The 19,893-nt window shown below is 48.2% G+C and overlaps 1 protein-coding gene across 1 annotated transcript in view; it reads right to left on the bottom strand.

The window, feature by feature from the left end:
- Nucleotides 1–19,893, bottom strand: part of LOC117350309 (T-cell surface glycoprotein CD4-like) — a 45,218-nt gene that overhangs the window by 14,354 nt on the left and 10,971 nt on the right. The window contains exons 5-8 of the mRNA XM_033924552.1: nucleotides 17,039–17,287; nucleotides 14,866–15,225; nucleotides 14,279–14,527; nucleotides 14,039–14,154 (exon numbers count right to left, since the gene is read on the bottom strand). Coding sequence (XP_033780443.1) covers nucleotides 14,039–14,154; nucleotides 14,279–14,527; nucleotides 14,866–15,225; nucleotides 17,039–17,287 — 974 coding nt within the window. The remainder of the gene's footprint in view (nucleotides 1–14,038; nucleotides 14,155–14,278; nucleotides 14,528–14,865; nucleotides 15,226–17,038; nucleotides 17,288–19,893) is intronic.

The following is a 19,893-nucleotide window of genomic DNA, read 5'->3' on the forward strand; positions in this document are numbered from 1 at the left end:
TTAAAATTCTTGTTATAACGCACTTCTTCTGTGCATAACAATCAAGGTGGTTTACAGACTACAATGAAACTCAGAAAGGAAATAAAATTCATTCAAAGAGCAGGAAGAGAAAGGAGACATTCTGGAGGGAGGGAATTAGAAGGGGGAAAGGGGAAAATCACTACCACAGTGGGCTGAGCCTTCAGGAAATGCTCTTGAAAACAGATGGGTTGTGAGGCAGGAAAGCATTCCAGAGACAGGGAGAGAGGAAAATGCCAGGTGGAAGCAAGCAGAGTGAGTTACAAAGTTCTAAAATTTAAGATCAATAAAAATGACGGTCTGTGGTCTTCAGCTGCCCTGCGCTGTGGAGTTGTCCAGTTGTAGAAGATATTTTGACCTATTTGGCACAGGAGCAGGGGCTAAGAAGCTTCTTAAGCTGTGGACCTAGAGCTGAGGATTCCAATTTGGGGATGAAGATGAAGACACGTGTTGGATGGTACCACATGTCGTGGAATCTGAGTTTGGATCACAGCTAAGTACTTTTGTGGATTTTCTTCATGTTTATTGGACTGTTGATATTTTTTTGTCAATGAATGGACATGGTTAAACCCTCTTCTGGAGCTGTTTGGTTGGACTGAACACATTTTTTTAGACCATGAAGTTGCACTGAGGTCTTTTTCTCCTCTTTAAAAATTGTTTTAAAACATAGAAACATAGAAGATGACGGCAGAAAAGGGCTACAGCCCATCAAGTCTGCCCACTCTGCTTACCCACCCCCTGTCTATGCCCTAATGACCCAATTTCCTTATCTTGACCCTCTTAGGGATCCCACATGGGTATCCCATTTATTCTTAAAGTCTGGGACACTGCTGGCCTTGTTCCAATGGTCAACCACTCTTTCCGTGAAGAAATACTTAATGGTGTCGCCATGAAATTTCCCGCCCCTGAGTTTGAGCGGGTGCCCTCTTGTGGCCGAGGGTCCCTTGAGAAAGAAAATATCATCTTCCACTTCGACACGTCCCGTGAGGTACTTAAATGTTTCGATCATGTCTCCCCTCTCCCTACGTTCCTCGAGAGTGTAGAGCTGCAATTTGTTCAGTCTCTCTTCGTACGAGAGACCCTTGAGCCCCGAGATCATCCTGGTGGCCGTCCGTTGAACCGATTCAATTCTGCGCACATCTTTACTGTAATGTGGCCTCCAGAATTGCACACAGTACTCCAGATGAGGTCTCACCATGGCCCTGTACAACGGCATTATGACTTCAGGCTTTCGGCTGACGAAACTTCTATTGATACAACCCAATATCTGCCTTGCCTTAGATGGCTGGGTTATGAGCAGGCATCTATAGGATTCTTCTTTTGGAAGCTGTTGGCATGGCATAAATGCATATACTGCTGGTTCCTGGTGCATAATTACAGTAAAAGCATGTGGGGATAGAGTTGGGCTGGAGCCATATAATATGCAGGCATCCGCACAGCTTCAAAGCAGACTTAACTGTATAAACCAGCCTCCCTGAAAGCTTTAGTTCAGAGACACCTAGATGCAACAGATCAAGTTATGCGCCTTTGCTGCCGATATCCACATATCCAGAACTTACTTCTTGCATTGACAAGTTTTCTGCCCATAGAGCTTTTTCCTCATCGTAGCCATTCTCCGAGCCCGGTGCTGCAATGGAAAGGGATTGGGGGAGGGGGGGGGGTAAAATTAGACATGTTTTGGGGATAATATGAAACTTAGAAATATGATTCAAAGGTGTCGCCATCCAGAAAAATCTCAGTTTGGCATGAGCTGATGAAGTGCACAGATTCCTGCAAGAGCAGGTAATTCATTCAGACTTCCAGCTCCCCTCCGTGTGTGTGTGTGTCGTGTGTGTCGTGTGTGTCGTGTGTGTGTGTGTGTGTGGTGTGTGTCGTGTGTGTGTGTGTCGTGTGTGTGTGTGTCGTGTGTGTGTGTGTATGAGTGTGTCGTGTGTGTGTGTCGTGTGTGTGTGTGTCGTGTGTGTGTGTATGAGTGTGTCGTGTGTGTATGTGTGTGTCGTGTGTGTGTGTATGTGTCGTGTGTGTGTGTGTGTGTCGTGTGTCGTGTGTGTGTGTGTCGTGTGTGTGTGTGTGTCGTGTGTGTGTGTGTCGTGTGTGTGTGTGTCGTGTGTGTGTGTGTGTCGTGTGTGTGTGTGTCGTGTGTGTGTGTGTCGTGTGTGTGTGTGTGTCGTGTGTGTCGTGTGTGTGTGTGTGTGTGTCGTGTGTGTGTGTGTGTGTGTGTGTCGTGTGTGTGTGTGTGTCGTGTGTGTGTGTGTCGTGTGTGTGTGTGTCGTGTGTGTGTGTGTCGTGTGTCGTGTGTGTGTGTGTGTCGTGTGTGTGTGTGTCGTGTGTCGTGTGTGTCGTGTGTGTGTGTGTGTCGTGTGTGTGTGTGTCGTGTGTGTGTGTGTCGTGTGTGTCGTGTGTGTGTGTGTGTGTCGTGTGTGTGTGTGGGTGTCGTGTGTGTCGTGTGTGTGTGTCGTGTGTGTGTGTCGTGTGTGTCGTGTGTGTGTGTCGTGTGTGTGTGTGTCGTGTGTGTGTGTGTGTGTCGTGTGTGTGTGTCGTGTGTGTGTGTGGGTGTCGTGTGTGTGTGTATGTGTCGTGTGTGTGTGTCGTGTGTGGGTGTGGGTGTCGTGTGTGTGTGTGTGTGTCGTGTGTGGGTGTGTCGTGTGTGTCGTGTGTGTGTGTGGGTGTCGTGTGTGTCGTGTGTGTGTGTGTGTCATGTGTGTGTGTGTGTCGTGTGTGTGTGTGTGTCGTGTGTGTGTGTGTGTCGTGTGTGTGTGTCGTGTGTGTCGTGTGTGTGTGTGTCGTGTGTGTGTGTGTGTGTCGTATGTGTGTGTGTGTGTGTCGTGTGTGTCTGTCGTGTGTGTCGTGTGTGTGTGTGTGTCGTGTGTGTGTGTGTCGTGTGTGCGTGTGTGTGTGTCGTGTGTCATGTGTGTGTGTATGTGTGTGTGTGTGTGTCGTGTGTGTGTGTGTCGTGTGTGTGAGTGTCGTGTGTGTGTGTGTCGTGTGTGTCGTATGTGTGTGTGTGTCATGTGTGTGTGTGTGTGTCGTGTGTGTGTGTCGTGTGTGTATGTGTGTCGTGTGTGTGTGTCGTGTGTGTATGTGTGTCGTGTGTGTCGTGTGTGTGTGTCGTGTGTGTATGTGTGTCGTGTGTGTGTGTCGTGTGTGTATGTGTGTCGTGTGTGTCGTGTGTGTGTGTCGTGTGTGTGTGTGTGTCGTGTGTGTCGTGTGTGTGTGTGTGTCGTGTGTGTCATATGTGTGTGTGTGTGTGTCGTGTGTGTCTGTCGTGTGTGTCGTGTGTGTGTGTGTGTCGTGTGTGTCATATGTGTGTGTGTGTGTCGTGTGTGTCTGTCGTGTGTGTCGTGTGTGTGTGTGTGTCGTGTGTGTGTGTGTGTGTGTCGTGTGTGTCGTATGTGTGTGTATGTCATGTGTGTGTGTGTGTGTCGTGTGTGTGTGTGTGTTGTGTGTGTCGTGTGTGTGTGTGTCGTGTGTGTGTGTCGTGTGTGTGTGTTGTGTGTGTCGTGTGTGTGTCGTGTGTGTGTGTGTGTGTGTCGTGTGTGTGTGTGTCGTGTGTGTCGTGTGTGTGTGTGTCGTGTGTGTCGTGTGTGTGTCGTGTGTGCGTGTGTGTCGTGTGTGTGTCGTGTGTGTGTCGTGTGTGTCGTGTGTGCGTGCGTGTGTGTCGTGTGTGTGTGTGTCGTGTGTGCGTGTGTGTGTGTCGTGTGTGTGTGTGTCGTGTGTGTGTGTGTGTGTGTGTCATGTGTGTGTGTCGTGTGTGTGTCGTGTGTGTGTCGTGTGTGTGTGTCGTGTGTGTGTCGTGTGTGTCATGTGTGTGTGTGTGTCATGTGTGTGTGTGTGTCGTGTGTGTGTGTGTCGTGTGTGTGTGTGTCGTGTGTGTGTGTGTCGTGTGTGTGTGTGTGTCGTGTGTGTGTGTGTCGTGTGTGTGTGTGTGTCGTGTGTGTGTCGTGTGTGTCGTGTGTGTGTGTCGTGTGTGTGTGTGTGTGTCGTGTGTGTCGTGTGTGTGTGTCGTGTGTGTGTCGTGTGTGTCGTGTGTGTGTCGTGTGTGTGTGTGTCGTGTGTGTGTGTGTGTGTCGTGTGTGTGTGTGTCGTGTGTGTGTGTGTGTGTGTGTGTGTGTCGTGTGTGTGTGTGTCGTGTGTGTGTGTGTGTCGTGTGTGTGTGTGTCGTGTGTGTCATATGTGTGTGTGTGTGTCGTGTGTGTCATATGTGTGTGTGTGTCGTGTGTGTCATGTGTGTGTGTGTGTGTCGTGTGTGTGTGTCGTGTGTGTCTGTCGTGTGTGTGTGTGTCGTGTGTGTGTCGTGTGTGTGTGTGTCGTGTGTGTGTGTGTCGTGTGTGTGTGTCGTGTGTGTGTGTGTCGTGTGTGTGTCGTGTGTGTGTGTGTCGTGTGTGTGTGTGTCGTGTGTGTGTGTCGTGTGTGTGTGTCGTGTGTGTGTGTGTCGTGTGTGTGTGTCGTGTGTGTGTGTCGTGTGTGTGTGTGTGTCTGTCGTGTGTGTGTGTCGTGTGTGTGTGTGTCGTGTGTGTGTGTCGTGTGTGTGTGTGTGTCTGTCGTGTGTGTCGTGTGTATGTGTGTGTGTCGTGTGTGTGTGTGTGTCGTGTGTGTCGTGTGTGTGTGTGTCGTGTGTGTGTGTGTGTGTCGTGTGTGTGTGTGTGTGTCGTGTGTGTGTGTGTCGTGTGTGTGTGTCGTGTGTGTGTGTGTGTGGTGTGTGTGTGTCGTGTGTGTGTGTCGTGTGTGTGTGTGTGTGTCGTGTGTGTCGTGTGTGTGTGTGTCGTGTGTGTGTGTGTCGTGTGTGTGTGTGTCGTGTGTGTCGTGTGTGTGTGTGTTGTGTGTATCGTGTGTGTCGTGTGTGTGTGTCGTGTGTGTCGTGTGTGTGTCGTGTGTGTCGTGTGTGTGTCGTGTGTGTGTGTCGTGTGTGTGTGTCGTGTGTGTGTGTCGTGTGTGTGTGTGTGTGTCGTGTGTGTGTGTGTGTGTGTCATGTGTGTCATGTGTGTGTGTGAGAGTGTCGTGTGTGTGTGTGTGTCGTGTGTCGTGTGTGTGGTGTGTGTGTGTGTGGTGTGTGTGTGTGTCGTGTGTGTCGTGTGTGTGTCGTGTGTGTGTGTGTATGTGTCGTGTGTGTGTGTCGTGTGTGTGTGTGTGTGTCGTGTGTGTGTGTGTCGTGTGTGTCGTGTGTGTGTGTGTGTTGTGTGTATGTGTGTGTGTGTCGTGTGTGTCGTGTGTGTGTGTCGTGTGTGTGTGTGTGGTGTGTGTGGTGTGTGTGTGTCTGTGTTGTGTGTGTGTGTGTCATGTGTGTGTGTCGTGTGTGTCTGTGTCGTGTGTGTGTGTCGTGTGTGTCGTGTGTGTGTGTGTGGTGTGTGTGTGTGTCGTGTGTGTGTGTGTGTCGTGTGTGTGTGTGTGTCGTGTGTGTCATATGTGTGTGTGTGTGTCGTGTGTGTCATGTGTGTGTGTGTGTCGTGTGTGTCTGTCGTGTGTGTCGTGTGTGTCTGTCGTGTGTGTCGTGTGTGTGTGTGTCGTGTGTGTGTGTGTGTCGTGTGTGTGTGTGTCGTGTGTGTGTGTGTGTCGTGTGTGTGTGTGTCGTGTGTGTGTGTGTCGTGTGTGTCGTGTGTGTGTGTGTCGTGTGTGTGTGTCGTGTGTGTGTGTGTCGTGTGTGTGTGTGTCTGTCGTGTGTGTCGTGTGTGTGTGTCGTGTGTGTGTGTGTCGTGTGTGTGTCGTGTGTGTGTGTGTGTGTGTCTGTCGTGTGTGTCGTGTGTGTGTGTGTGTGTCGTGTGTGTGTCGTGTGTGTGTGTGTCGTGTGTGTGTGTGTGTGTCGTGTGTGTGTGTGTCATGTTGTGTGTGTGTCGTGTGTGTGTGTGTCGTGTGTGTGTGTCGTTTGTGTGTGTGTGTGTGTGGTGTGTGTGTGTGGTGTGTGTGTGTGTGTCGTGTGTGTGTGTGTGTGTGTGGTGTGTGTGTGGTGTGTGTGTGTGTGTCGTGTGTGTGTGTCGTGTGTGTCGTGTGTGTGTCATATGTGTCGTGTGCGTGTGTGTGTCGTGTGTGTGTGTGTGTGATGTGTGTGTGGTGTGTGTGTCGTGTGTGTGTGTCGTGTGTGTGTGTGTCGTGTGTGTGTGTGTCGTGTGTGTGTGTGTCGTGTGTGTCGTGTGTGTGTGTCGTGTGTGTGTGTGTCGTGTGTGTGTGTCATGTGTGTCGTGTGTGTGTGTGTCGTGTGTGTGTGTGTGTCGTGTGTGTGTGTGTGTCGTGTGTGTCGTGTGTGTGTGTGTATCGTGTGTGTGTGTGTGTCGTGTGTGTCGTGTGTGTGTCGTGTGTGTGTGTGTCGTGTGTGTCGTGTGTGTGTGTGTCGTGTGTGTGTGTGTCGTGTGTGTGTGTGTCGTGTGTGTGTGTCGTGTGTGTGTGTTTCGTGTGTGTGTGTGTGTCGTGTGTGTGTGTGTCGTGTGTGTGTGTGTGTCGTGTGCTTGTGTGTGTGTGTCGTGTGTGTGTGGTGTGTGTGTGTGTGTCGTGTGTGTGTGTGTCGTGTGTGTGTGTGTGTCGTGTGCTTGTGTGTGTGTGTCGTGTGTGTGTGGTGTGTGTGTGTGTGTCGTGTGTGTGTGTGTCGTGTGTGTGTGTGTGTCGTGTGCTTGTGTGTGTGTGTCGTGTGTGTGTGGTGTGTGTGTGTGTGTCGTGTGTGTGTGTGTTGTGTGTGTGTGTGTGTCGTGTGTGTGTCGTGTGTGTGTGTGTGTGTCGTGTGTGTGTCGTGTGTGTCGTGTGTGTCGTGTGTGTGTGTGTCGTGTGTGTGTCGTGTGTATGTGTGTGTCGTGTGTGTCGTGTGTGTCGTGTGTGTGTGTGTCGTGTGTGTGTGTGTGTGTCGTGTGTGTGTGTCGTGTGTGTGTGTGGTGTGTGTCGTGTGTGTGTGTGTGTCGTGTGTGTGTGTGTCGTGTGTGTGTGTGTGTGTCGTGTGTCGTGTGTGTGTGTCGTGTGTGTCGTGTGTGTGTGTGTCGTGTGTATCGTGTGTGTGTGTGTGTCATGTGTGTGTGTGTATTATGTGTGTCGTGTGTGTGTGTGTCGTGTGTGTCGTGTGTGTGTGTCGTGTGTTTGTGTCGTGTGTGTGTGTGTGTCATGTGTGTCGTGTGTGTGTGTCGTGTGTGTGTGTGTGTCGTGTGTGTGTGTGTGTCGTGTGTGTGTGTGTGTGTCGTGTGTGTGTGTGTGTGTCGTGTGTGTGTGTCGTGTGTGTGTGTCGTGTGTGTCGTGTGTGTGTCGTGTGTGTGTGTGTCGTGTGTGTCGTGTGTGTGTCGTGTGTGTCGTGTGCTTGTGTGTGTGTGTCGTGTGTGTGGTGTGTGTGTGGTGTGTGTGTGGTGTGTGTGTGTGTCGTGTGTGTGTGTCGTGTGTGTGTGTGTCGTGTGTGTCGTGTGTGTGTGTGTCGTGTGTGTGTGTGTGTGTCGTGTGTGTGTGTGTCGTGTGTGTGTGTGTGTGTCGTGTGTGTCATATGTGTGTGTGTGTGTCGTGTGTGTCATGTGTGTGTGTGTGTGTCGTGTGTGTGTGTCGTGTGTGTCTGTCGTGTGTGTCGTGTGTGTGTCGTGTGTGTGTGTGTGTCGTGTGTGTGTGTGTCATGTGTGTGTCGTGTGTGTGTGTGTCGTGTGTGTGTGTGTCGTGTGTGTGTGTGTCGTGTGTGTGTGTCGTGTGTGTGTGTCTGTCGTGTGTGTCGTGTGTGTGTGTGTCGTGTGTGTGTGTCGTGTGTGTGTGTGTCGTGTGTGTGTGTCGTGTGTGTGTGTCGTGTGTGTGTGTCTGTCGTGTGTGTCGTGTGTGTGTGTCGTGTGTGTGTGTGTCGTGTGTGTGTGTCGTGTGTGTGTGTCGTGTGTGTGTCTGTCGTGTGTGTCGTGTGTGTGTGTCGTGTGTGTGTGTGTCGTGTGTGTGTGTCGTGTGTGTGTGTGTGTCTGTCGTGTGTGTCGTGTGTGTGTGTGTGTGTCGTGTGTGTGTGTGTCGTGTGTGTGTGTGTGTGTGTCGTGTGTGTGTGTGTGTGGTGTGTGTGTGTCGTGTGTGTGTGTGTGTGTCGTGTGTGTGTGTGTCGTGTGTCGTGTGTGTGTGTGTCGTGTGTGTCGTGTGTGTGTGTGTGTGTCGTGTGTGTGTGTGTTGTGTGTATCGTGTGTGTCGTGTGTGTGTGTCGTGTGTGTGTCGTGTGTGTGTCGTGTGTGTGTCGTGTGTGTCGTGTGTGTGTCGTGTGTGTGTGTGTCGTGTGTGTGTGTGTGTCGTGTGTGTGTGTGTCGTGTGTGTGTCGTGTGTGTGTGTGTGTCATGTGTGTCATGTGTGTGTGTGAGAGTGTCGTGTGTGTGTGTGTGTCGTGTGTGTCGTGTGTGTGTGTGTCGTGTGTGTGTGTGTGTCGTGTGTGTGTGTGTCGTGTGTGTGTGTCATGTGTGTGTGTGTCGTGTGTGTGTCATGTGTGTGTGTGTCGTGTGTGTGGTGTGTGTGTGTGTGGTGTGTGTGTGTGTCGTGTGTGTCGTGTGTGTGTGTCGTGTGTGTGTATGTGTCGTGTGTGTGTGTGTGTCGTGTGTGTCGTGTGTGTGTGTGTGTTGTGTGTATGTGTGTGTGTGTCTGTGTTGTGTGTGTGTGTGTCGTGTGTGTGTGTCTGTGTTGTGTGTGTGTGTGTCGTGTGTTTCTGTCGTGTGTGTCGTGTGTGTGTCTGTGTCGTGTGTGTGTGTGTCGTGTGTGTCGTGTGTGTGTGTGTGTCGTGTGTTTCTGTCGTGTGTGTCGTGTGTGTGTGTCTGTGTCGTGTGTGTGTGTGTCGTGTGTGTCGTGTGTGTGTGTGTCGTGTGTGTGTGTGTGTCGTGTGTGTGTGTGTGTCGTGTGTGTGTGTGTCGTGTGTGTCATATGTGTGTGTGTGTGTCGTGTGTGTCATGTGTGTGTGTGTGTCGTGTGTGTCATGTGTGTGTCGTGTGTGTCATGTGTGTGTGTCGTGTGTGTGTGTCGTGTGTGTCGTGTGTGTCGTGTGTGTCTGTCGTGTGTGTCGTGTGTGTGTGTGTCGTGTGTGTGTGTGTGTCGTGTGTGTGTGTGTGTGTGTGTTGTGTGTGTGTGTGGTGTGTGTCGTGTGTGTGTGTGTGTCGTGTGTGTGTGTGTGTCGTGTGTGTGTGTGTGTCGTGTGTGTGTGTGTGTGTGTGTTGTGTGTGTGTGTGGTGTGTGTCGTGTGTGTGTGTGTGTCGTGTGTGTGTGTGTCGTGTGTGTGTGTGTGTCGTGTGTGTGTGTGTCGTGTGTGTGTGTGTCGTGTGTGTGTGTGTGTGTGTCGTGTGTGTCGTGTGTGTGTGTGTCGTGTGTGTCGTGTGTGTGTGTGTGTGTCATGTGTGTGTGTGTGTTATGTGTGTCGTGTGTGTGTGTGTCGTGTGTGTCGTGTGTGTGTGTCGTGTGTGTGTGTGTCGTGTGTGTGTGTGTGTCATGTGTGTCGTGTGTGTGTGTCATGTGTGTGTATGTGTGTGTCGTGTGTGTGTGTGTGTCGTGTGTGTGTGTGTGTCGTGTGTGTGTGTGTGTGTCGTGTGTGTGTGTCGTGTGTGTGTGTCGTGTGTGTCGTGTGTGTGTGTGTCGTGTGTGTGTGTGTCGTGTGTGTGTCGTGTGTGTCGTGTGCTTCTGTGTGTGTGTCGTGTGTGTGGTGTGTGTGTGTGGTGTGTGTGTGTGGTGTGTGTGTGTGTCGTGTGTGTGTCGTGTGTGTGTGTGTCGTGTGTGTGCCATGTGTGTGTGTGTTGTGTGTGTCGTGTGTGTGTGTGTCGTGTGTGTGTGTGTGTCGTGTGTGTGTGTGTCGTGTGTGTGTCGTGTGTGTCATGTGTGTCGTGTGTGTGTGTGTGTGTCGTGTGTGTGTGTGTGTGTCGTGTGTGTGTGTGTGTCGTGTGTGTCGTGTGTGTGTGTGTCATGTGTGTCATGTGTGTCGTGTGTATGTGTGTGTCGTGTGTGTGTGTGTGTGTCGTGTGTGTGTGTGTGTATCGTGTGTGTCGTGTGTGTGTGTGTCGTGTGTGTCGTGTGTGTGTGTGTCGTGTGTGTGTGTGTCGTGTGTGTGTGTCGTGTGTGTGTGTGTGTCGTGTGTGTGTGTGTCGTGTGTGTGTGTGTCGTGTGTGTGTGTGTGTCGTGTGTGTGTGTGTCGTGTGTGTGTGATTGTCGTGTGTGTGTGTCGTGTGTGTGTGTCGTGTGTGTGTGTGTCGTGTGTGTGTGTCTCGTGTGTGTGTGTCGTGTGTGCGTGTGTGTCGTGTGTGTGTGTGTCGTGTGTGTCGTGTGTGTGTGTCGTGTGTGTCGTGTGTGTGTGTGTCGTGTGTGTGTGTGTCGTGTGTGTGTGTGTTGTGTGTGTGTGTGTGTTTGTGTCGTGTGTGTTTGTGTCGTGTGTGTCGTGTGTGTGTGTGTCGTGTGTGTTTGTGTCGTGTGTGTCGTGTGTGTGTGTGTGTGTTGTGTGTGTATGTGTTTGTGTCGTGTGTGTCGTGTGTGTGTGTGTGTCGTGTGTGTGTGTGTCGTGTGTGTGTGTGTGTGTCGTGTGTGTGTGTCGTGTGTGTGTGTGTGTCGTGTGTGTGTGTCGTGTGTGTGTGTGTGTGTCGTGTGTGTGTGTGTCGTGTGTGTGTGTGTGTGTCGTGTGTGTGTGTGTGTCGTGTGTGTCGTGTGTGTGTGTGTTGTGTGTGTGTGTGTCGTGTGTGTGTGTCGTGTTTGTCGTGTGTGTGTGTGTTTGTCGTGTGTGTGTGTGGTGTTTGTCGTGTGTGTGTGTGTTTGTCGTGTGTGTGTGTGTGTCGTGTGTGTGTGTGTGTGTCGTGTGTGTGTGTGTCATGTGTGTGTGTGTCGTGTGTGTGTGTGTCGTGTATGTCGTGTGTGTGTGTGTCGTGTGTGTGTGTCGTGTGTGTGTGTGTGTCGTGTATGTCGTGTGTGTCGTGTGTCGTGTGTGTCGTGTGTGTCGTGTGTGTGTGTCGTGTGTGTGTGTGTCGTGTGTGTGTCGTGTGTGTCATGTGTGTCGTGTGTGTGTGTGTGTGTGTGTCGTGTGTGTGTGTGTGTGTCGTGTGTGTGTGTGTGTCGTGTGTGTCGTGTGTGTGTGTGTCATGTGTGTCATGTGTGTCATGTGTGTCGTGTGTATGTGTGTGTCGTGTGTGTGTGTCGTGTGTGTGTGTGTATCGTGTGTGTCGTGTGTGTCGTGTGTGTGTGTTGTGTGTGTGTGTGTTGTGTGTGTGTGTGTGTCGTGTGTGTGTGTGTCGTGTGTGTGTGTGTCGTGTGTGTGTGTGTCGTGTGTGTGTGTGTGTCGTGTGTGTGTGTGTCGTGTGTGTGTGATTGTCGTGTGTGTGTGTCGTGTGTGTGTGTCGTGTGTGTGTGTGTCATGTGTGTGTGTCTCGTGTGTGTGTGTCGTGTGTGTGTGTTGTGTGTGTGTGTGTGTCGTGTGTGTGTGTGTCGTGTGTGTGTGTGTCGTGTGTGTGTGTGTCGTGTGTGTGTGTGTCGTGTGTGTGTGTGTGTGTTTGTGTCGTGTGTGTTTGTGTCGTGTGTGTCGTGTGTGTGTGTGTGTGTGTGTCGTGTGTGTGTGTGTTTGTGTCGTGTGTGTCGTGTGTGTGTGTGTGTCGTGTGTGTGTGTGTCGTGTGTGTGTGTGTGTGTCGTGTGTGTGTGTGGTGTGTGTCGTGTGTGTGTGTCGTGTGTGTGTGTGTCGTGTGTCTGTCCTGTGTGTCGTGTGTGTGTGTGTGTCGTGTGTGTGTGTCGTGTGTGTGTGTGTGTCGTGTGTGTGTGTCGTGTGTGTGTGTGTCGTGTGTGTGTGTGTGTGTCGTGTGTGTGTGTGTGTCGTGTGTGTCGTGTGTGTGTGTGTTGTGTGTGTGTGTGTCGTGTGTGTGTGTCGTGTTTGTCGTGTGTGTGTGTGTGTGTGTCGTGTGTGTGTGTGTGTGTCGTGTGTGTGTGTGTCATGTGTGTGTGTGTCGTGTGTGTGTGTGTCGTGTGTGTGTCGTGTATGTCGTGTGTGTGTGTGTCGTGTGTGTGTGTCGTGTGTGTGTGTGTCGTGTGTGTGTGTGTCGTGTATGTCGTGTGTGTCGTGTGTCGTGTGTGTCGTGTGTGTGTGTCGTGTGTGTGTGTCGTGTGTGTGTGTGTGTGTGTGTCGTGTGTGTCGTGTGTGTGTGTCGTGTGTGTGTGTGTGTCGTGTGTGTCGTGTGTGTGTGTGTGTGTGTGTGTGTGTGTCGTGTGTGTGTGTGTGTGTGGTGTGTGTACTCAACCTGTAGGGGAGGGAGTTAGATGGTTTGACCAAAGTCATTTCCAAACATTTCGTTAGTTTGGAAGCAATAAAATGAGTAATATATCTAAGTATTAGATGTCACTGTCACCAAATTTGAAAGGATGGACTTTACAGTTTATCTCTGTCCCATGGCAATAAATATCATAAGAACATAAGAATTACCGCTGCTGGGTCAGACCAGAGGTCCATCCTGCCCAGCAGTCCGCTCACGTGGCAGACCCCAGGTCAAAGACCAGCGCCCTAACCAGGTGGCAAGACATCTAACGACTGATCGCAAACTACGTGGTTCAGTCACTGGGTGTAACTTATAATCTAAGTGGTTTACATTCAGTTACTCAAGCACTCTGTCCTGGTAGGTTCATGTACTTGGGGCGATTAAGTGACTTGCCCAGGGTCACAAGGAGCAGCGTGGGATTTGAACCCACAACCTCTAACCGCTGCACCATAATCATTACTAGGACTAGAATATACAACCAAGACAATGAATCAGCCTAGCGAGGTTAAGCTGTGGGTGGGGTTCAGGGGGGAAATTATTTCTCAATCCATGTGCATGAGTGCATTTGTGTTGTGTGTGGGAATGTGTTTGCGTGTGCACAGGCGTATGCACTGTATTTTTATTTGAACGTGTGTGTGTCTGTGTGTACAAGCGTATTTGTGTTACTGTTGCTTTTTGTGTCTGATTTGTATATATGTGTGTGTGCATCTGTATCTTGTTTGTCTGTGTATACATGTGTGTTTGTGTGTCAGTGATTTGTCTGTGTACATGTGTGTTTGTGTGTCAGTGATTTGTCTGTGTACATGTGTGTTTGTGTGTCAGTGATTTGTCTGTGTACATGTGTGTTTGTGTGTCAGTGATTTGTCTGTGTACATGTGTGTTTGTGTGTCAGTGATTTGTCTGTGTACATGTGTGTTTGTATTTTTTGTGTAACTAATAACTTAGGGAAAATTTTATCTTCAATTTGGTGATGAAGATGATATGTTTTGTTACTTTTTCACCATTTCTTATTTAAACATAAGAACATAAGAATTGCCATCTCCGGATCAGAACCTGGGTCCATCAAGTCCGGTGATCCGCACACGCGGAGGCCCCGCCAGGTCTACCCTGGCCTAGTTTTAGTCCCCATATCCCTGAATGCTTCTCAAGGGAGATGTGCATCTAATTTACCCTTAAATCCTAGAAGGGTGGATTCTGCAATTACTTCCTCTGGGAGAGCATTCCAGGTGTCCACCACTCGCTGCGTGAAACAGAACTTCCTGATGTCCCCCCCAGCTTCAGTCTATGTCCTCTTGTCCGTGTCACATCGGACATTGTAAATAACTGCTTCCCCTGCTCTATTTTGTCGAATCCTTTCAGTATTTTGAAAGTCTCGATCAGCTCCCCTCGCAGTCTCCTCTTCTAGGTGAATTTTCGTGACGTGCTCAGACCCACAACCAAATAATGCTTAATGATAAAACACCGCACTGGTTGCCAATCAGACCATCATAGCTTCACAGTCTTAACCGCCCAGATATCGTACATCAAAGAACATCCTTATTCCAATACCACTTATCTGTATCTTGTTGCCGGATTTGTAGTTTGTTATGGCAACTTGAATATGCTGCCCCTGTCTGGTCTGAGCCCTTCACGAAAATTCACATAGAATTTAGAAATATTTATATGCAATATATATTGAAGTTTAAATAAGAACTGTTGACAAAGTAAGAAAATGTATGTTTGTGTGTGTGTATTTGAGTGACTATGTGCATTTGCAGTGAGTCCTAAGCCTCTTCCATATCTGCTTTGTGGAAGAAGGATGATGTGTGTTAGGCTGGGGAGGTATTTCAGAAGTGTGGGACTGCTGACTCACCCTCCGGCGTTCTCTTGCTATGCAGATCACTGTACAGATGGTGAGAAGGAGAATGGCGAAGCTCCCAGCTACAACAGCAACCCAGAACCACAAGTCCATACGGTCTGGTGTTCCTTCTGCAGAGCAAAGAACTGATGAGTCTCATTCTCTTAATCACAGATCATAGAAAGAAAAATTGGTCCTGCTGGGGATGTGAGGGACTTCCTTACAAGATAGAGAGAGGAAGAAGCGTCCGCATACCTAGTTTCTGATCCATACTGAGCAACACTTGGCCATCCACTAAAATGCTGCACCTCCACAGTCCAAAGTGACTGGCATTAACCCTCAGGGTCAGGGTCAGAAGTCTGCGGTTGGTCCCCTCCTTGGAGTTTGCACTGGACCCATTGACATGAGTCCACCTCACGACTGCATTGGGGAGTCTGGCAGATACCTCACATGTGAGGTTCACTTCACTGTTTATAGTGAGGAGACCTTGAGGCATGACAGAGACTAAGGAGACAGACAGAAGGAAGTTAGTGCATGCTTATCAAATGGCATTCTCTTACCACCCCTCCCTCAGAATCACCCAAAATGGCAGCCTCACGGGCCCAGTATTGCCACCACTAGTGCACGCCTGGCCATCCTCAGAGTCCACCCCAACCTCAGCACTGTCAGAGGGAAACGGAGGGGAGCAGGCGATGGTTGGCATGTGAGAATTCAGATGTTCATTCTGTGCTCTGTGGATCACTATCAGCCTCTGTCCCATATCGCTACATTGGTTGGGAAGTTGCCTCTGTTAGTGAGATGTGCAAGGATCCAGCCCAACGGTGACTGGGGGTCCCTCTTACCTCTTACTATGACCAGCTGGATTTTCATCTGGATGTCAGAACGGTTGAACTTCACCAGACACGTGTACCAACCAGCGTCACTGAACTGCACATTGGTCAGGCTTTCCGAGAGGTCTTTGACACGGTGTTGGGGTGAATTATCTCCACATTTTCCTTTCCAGCAGCTCCCTCTTTCACTGATGTTCACCTCCTTCATTAATTGCCCTAATGTTTCTTGGTTGTCAGATTTGTAAACTCCAGCAGCCCGAACCTGGAGACTCTCAATCTGACTTTTGATTTCAAACAAGAGCTTGCAGGCAATCACCACGCTCCCATTGACCTTAGAGAAGATATTCCCGGATCCAGAATCAACTATGAAACCTACATTTATTGACGAAAATTGAGCAAATGAAGAAGAGATTCAGAGATACCGAAGACTTTAGGCCTTCCAGAATAACGGGCGAGTTATTAAAGATTTTACACAGCTCATGCACTGTCACTTGGACGTTGCATTGCATGCAAGCTTGCTTGAAATGTATTATGTCCCTAATTCTATAAATGCCACAATTTTGCGATTAGCATATAATTTGTTCATGCAAGATATAAAATAACACCTAACTTAATCGTTTACGTGGACACTATTGGCTGTAACTGCCAGTAATGACCCTTTTTTTTAAAAAAAAATTCTTTATTCATTTTTCCATCTTACATCAAGTGCACAATAAAACTTAAAACTTGTATACATCACTTGAATATCATTGTAAATACATAAATTTATACCCCCACCCCCTTCCCTCAAATATTTTAATCAAAAAATATTGTATAAATATTATATTCTTATCTATTGATTAAACCTTTAATAGAACTTTATACCATCTCCCTCCCCCCTATGTATAAATGTACTTTCAGAGGAAAATGGTGTCTAATCATTGCAATAACTTGTCAATGGCCCCCAAATCTTTTAAAAATTATTATAATTCCCTTTTTGCATGGCAATTGTTCTTTCCATTTTGTAAATGTGGCATAACAAATTCCACCAGAAGGTCTACTGTAATTTTTCCAATTACTGGTGATATGTTGCATGGCGACTCCTGTCATAATCAATAAAAGTTATGACCCTTAATTTGTGTTAATTGCCATTAATTTGCAGTTACGTTCTACAGGCGCAACTGCAAGGGGGATGTTAGCTTGGAAAAGGCGTGGGCGAGGATCAGGCACTTATGCACGAACCTGACAATATTTAGGTGCGAGCTTTTACGGCAGCGTTTGACATGGCGTAAATGAATCTCCTCATAAAGGTGGTTAAGTGACAATACCGACTCGTGCTAATCTTCTCAAATGGCTTCAGCGCCCGATTTTGATGTTGTAGAACACTTGCTTAGCACTCAAGTCTTGGATCTATTGTAAATTGTATTTTTTTGTATAATACGTATTATATATGTCGCTTGTTCCCCGCATAGAATTGTTGGATATACAGGATACAAATTTTTAACTAATTATGTGCAGGTCAGAGAGTAAAGAGGTCATGCCAGGTTATAGCACGACAGTAGTCAATCGGTCAAAACAGAGAGCCCAGTGTAACGCACTTATTTGTAAGCCCTCCCCCTCTCAGCTTTCATCACACTTGGTTAGCATTGAGAATCTGAAACCAGGCTTGGTTGAACCTTTCATCAAGGTTTTCTAATCTGGTTGCAGATTTAAGCTAAGCGCTAACATTACTTTACTTATCGGGAAGGTTTGGTTATCACAGAGAGCCTTACTGTTCCCATGACGAATCACACTGAGTTTTCTAAATTATTAAATTTGACAGTTTATTACTGTCACGTTTTGACTTAGGCAGGTGGAAGTGAGTGGTATTTTGCGCTCCCGATTGCTCACCTCCTCACACCGAGGGCACGTCATATTCACTATTAATTTTCTGTTGAGTGTCACATTACAAGCTAAGTATGTTTTGAGTGATTGGCTACTACTGCTCTTTTGTTGAATCTTTAAAGTACCTACAGCAGTTTTGGGGATTTCTTTTGAGGTTATACCCCAGGGCATACTCGTCAAAGACCTCGCCTAAGTTTTGTGTTGCTGAGCCGATGGTGTACGAAGGCTGTAAGAGAAGTGCCTCTGCCCTTTTGCAGCTGTGAAACTCTTTCACCCCCACTGAAGTCAGGGAGGTGCACAATTGAGAGAGAGACGCCGGTACCTGTTGTCCGCACTTTGTGTGTGATCTCCAGGTCCTGGGCACTCTTGGGATGGTGGATCCAACATCTCCAGTCCCCCTTGTGCGCTTCACTCAGATTATTTATCTGGAGGGTCTTGTTAGTGATATTCAAGTCTTGGTTGTTGGGGTCCTTCCATGTCACTTTCAGGTCTAAGTGCCCTTGGGGGTAGGTCTGCAATGTGAGGTTTAGGTTCTCAGAGAGAAGAAGAGGATTCCCAGGACTGGCGTGCACTGCAAAACACAAAGACCCCCACAATATTTCAGTACATGGACTCAAAGGCAGTGGCATAGCGAGGGTCAGCAGCACTCACTCCTCCCTTCCCCCGCCATGCACGCACGCCCCTTCCTTGTCCCTTTTTAAGTGTGACGCGAGCAGCCACGTTGGCTTCGGCGCTCTGTCACTTCCTAGGTAGTAAATTGGTGGCTAGGGGGAAGGGAAGGGCCACACAGGAAGATGGCGCCCGGGAAGGACCGCCCCCCTCACTGTGCCACTGCTGAAAGGTACTGTGTAGTGAGGCCTTTCAGACTCAGGTATGCAGCCACCTCTAGGGTGAGGGGCCCCAGTGCAGAATAGATTCAGAGGGAGAGAAATTAGTTCGGCTGGGGATTTGAACTCTGGCCAAGGTCACAGATACAGCAGAGCATCATATACTAAAGCAGGACACGTTTCTCCGCTCCTAGCCTAGCTGAGATCATGCTCAAGGTCCAGACTGAACTCATGGGCAACTTTTTTCAAACTGGCCCCTTATTTTCTAATCTCTGACACTCTCTCTCTTCCTCGCTTACACCCTATGCAGTTTATGAAAACGTTTGATCACGCATCGTAATATAACATGCTATGTCATACTTGTTTTATAATCTGTCTATTGCCTGGGTTTGACTGCCTTGCGTGAACTCCTAATCAATTAACAGAGCTGGGGATTAGAGCTCAGGCAAGGGAGATAAAAATGACTCCCCCAGTCAAACACAGAGAGTCAGTGGCAGAGCCGGGGAACAGAACTGGGACACAGGGAGATAAACCCACTTCATGTCATCCAATAATATATACAGAATTAAGAGAGAAACAAATATATTCACCACTAATACTTCTCTCCTATCGTTAAAGTCTGTAAACCAGCTTTAAAGTGTGAAAAATCTTCCTTACACTGTTAAATGCTTCAAACGATTCAATCTCAATTAAAGGAGGGAAGAGCCTCAGATCCCTGTGCAAGACTGAACAGACATACTAGAAAGGGAGGTGACCTCATCGGCTCAAACCAGGATCTAGAAATCCTAGTAGGGACGTCAAGAAAATCCCTTGTGTTGTATTATACCTGGAAAGACAGAGCTGGGTCATTCCTGGACTACGGCATTAGAAGGATAGGATTTCATATTCCTCCTTTCTGTGGTTTATATAATACAGGTACTTATTTTGCACCTGAAGCAAGAGAGGGTTAAGTGACTTGCCCAGAGTGGGAACTGAACCCGACCCTCCTGGTAAAGAATGACACGGTGACAAAATTCATCACTGTTCCTGTCCCCGCGGATAACCGCAGGAAACCATCTTGTGTCCTTCTACACCTGTGGTCTCAAACTCAAACCCTTTGCAGGACCACATTTTGGATTTGTAGGTCCTTGGAGGGCCTCAGAAGAAAATAGTTATTGTCTTAAAGAAATAACAATTTTGCATGAGGTAAAACTCTTTATAGTTTATAAATCTTTCCTTTTAGCTAAGTCTTAATAATAATATTGTCATTTATAGCTAGAGAGATCAAGAAACTGTTTTATTTTACTTTTGTGATTATGATAAACATACCGAGGGCCTCAAAATAGTACCTGGCGGGCTGCATGTGGCCCCCAGATCGTGAGTTTGAGACCACTGGTCTACACCAATGTTCTTCAATGCAAGGCTTGAGGGTCAGTGGCTGGGCCCATTCATACTCTGATTCCTCTCTCTCTTCTTATCCGCGGGCACGGGAATGGTGACAAATTTTGCCACCCTGTTATTCTCTACCTCCTGGTTCTCAAGCCGCTGCATTAATCATTATTCTTCCACTCCCCTTGAATTTCCAGGAACTGGCCAAAAGATAACCAGTTATATGCAATGAATAACTGCACGAACCTAGTTACCTTAAATGGTTAAGTGCTGACTCCACCCCTAGGGTCCCCCAAAACAGGTGATTTCAGCTTGGGCACTAAGTGGGTGTTTTCAGTGACATTATCTGGTTATGGCAGTATAAAAGAATAAAGTTATTATTATTAAGTGCTACTGGACAAGCAGTTTAAACAGTCAGGAACTCATTTTGGGGCTGAAATTCAGGCCACGGGAGGCAGCATGACCAAGTCCTACGGTTGGCCGTGAGCCAATGTTAACTGGCTAAGTCTATATTCAGCAGTGGCCACCAATAGGTCTGTTATCTACGCACCCGATTTGACCTCTGAATTTGGCATTTATCATGCAATTTAACTGTCTAGGTTTCAGCTGGTAACTGCACATTTTCAGTGGAGGCAACCGGCTCTCTTGTGCCGAATAGTCACAATTATTACATTACATTACATTAGTGATTTCTATTCCGCCTGTGCCTTGCGGTTCTAAGCGGATTACAAAATTAGAAGAAATCTGGACATTTCCAGGAAGTTTACATATCAAGTAAGAATAACAACACATTCAGGTTATAGAAGATTATTACATAACGTTGAGGGAAGAAATATTCTGGTTACAAATAGAGGATGTTTGTTTAGGTTCCTGAATATATTTTGGGGATATGGTTTGAAGAATTGGCTAGGAGATACTATAGGGGAGGCATTCATGAAGGAATATGCATGTGCGAGTAGGATGGAGGTTAGAATGATGGGAG

Source organism: Geotrypetes seraphini, chromosome 16 (assembly GCF_902459505.1).
Source record: "Geotrypetes seraphini chromosome 16, aGeoSer1.1, whole genome shotgun sequence".
NCBI lineage: Eukaryota > Metazoa > Chordata > Amphibia > Gymnophiona > Dermophiidae > Geotrypetes > Geotrypetes seraphini.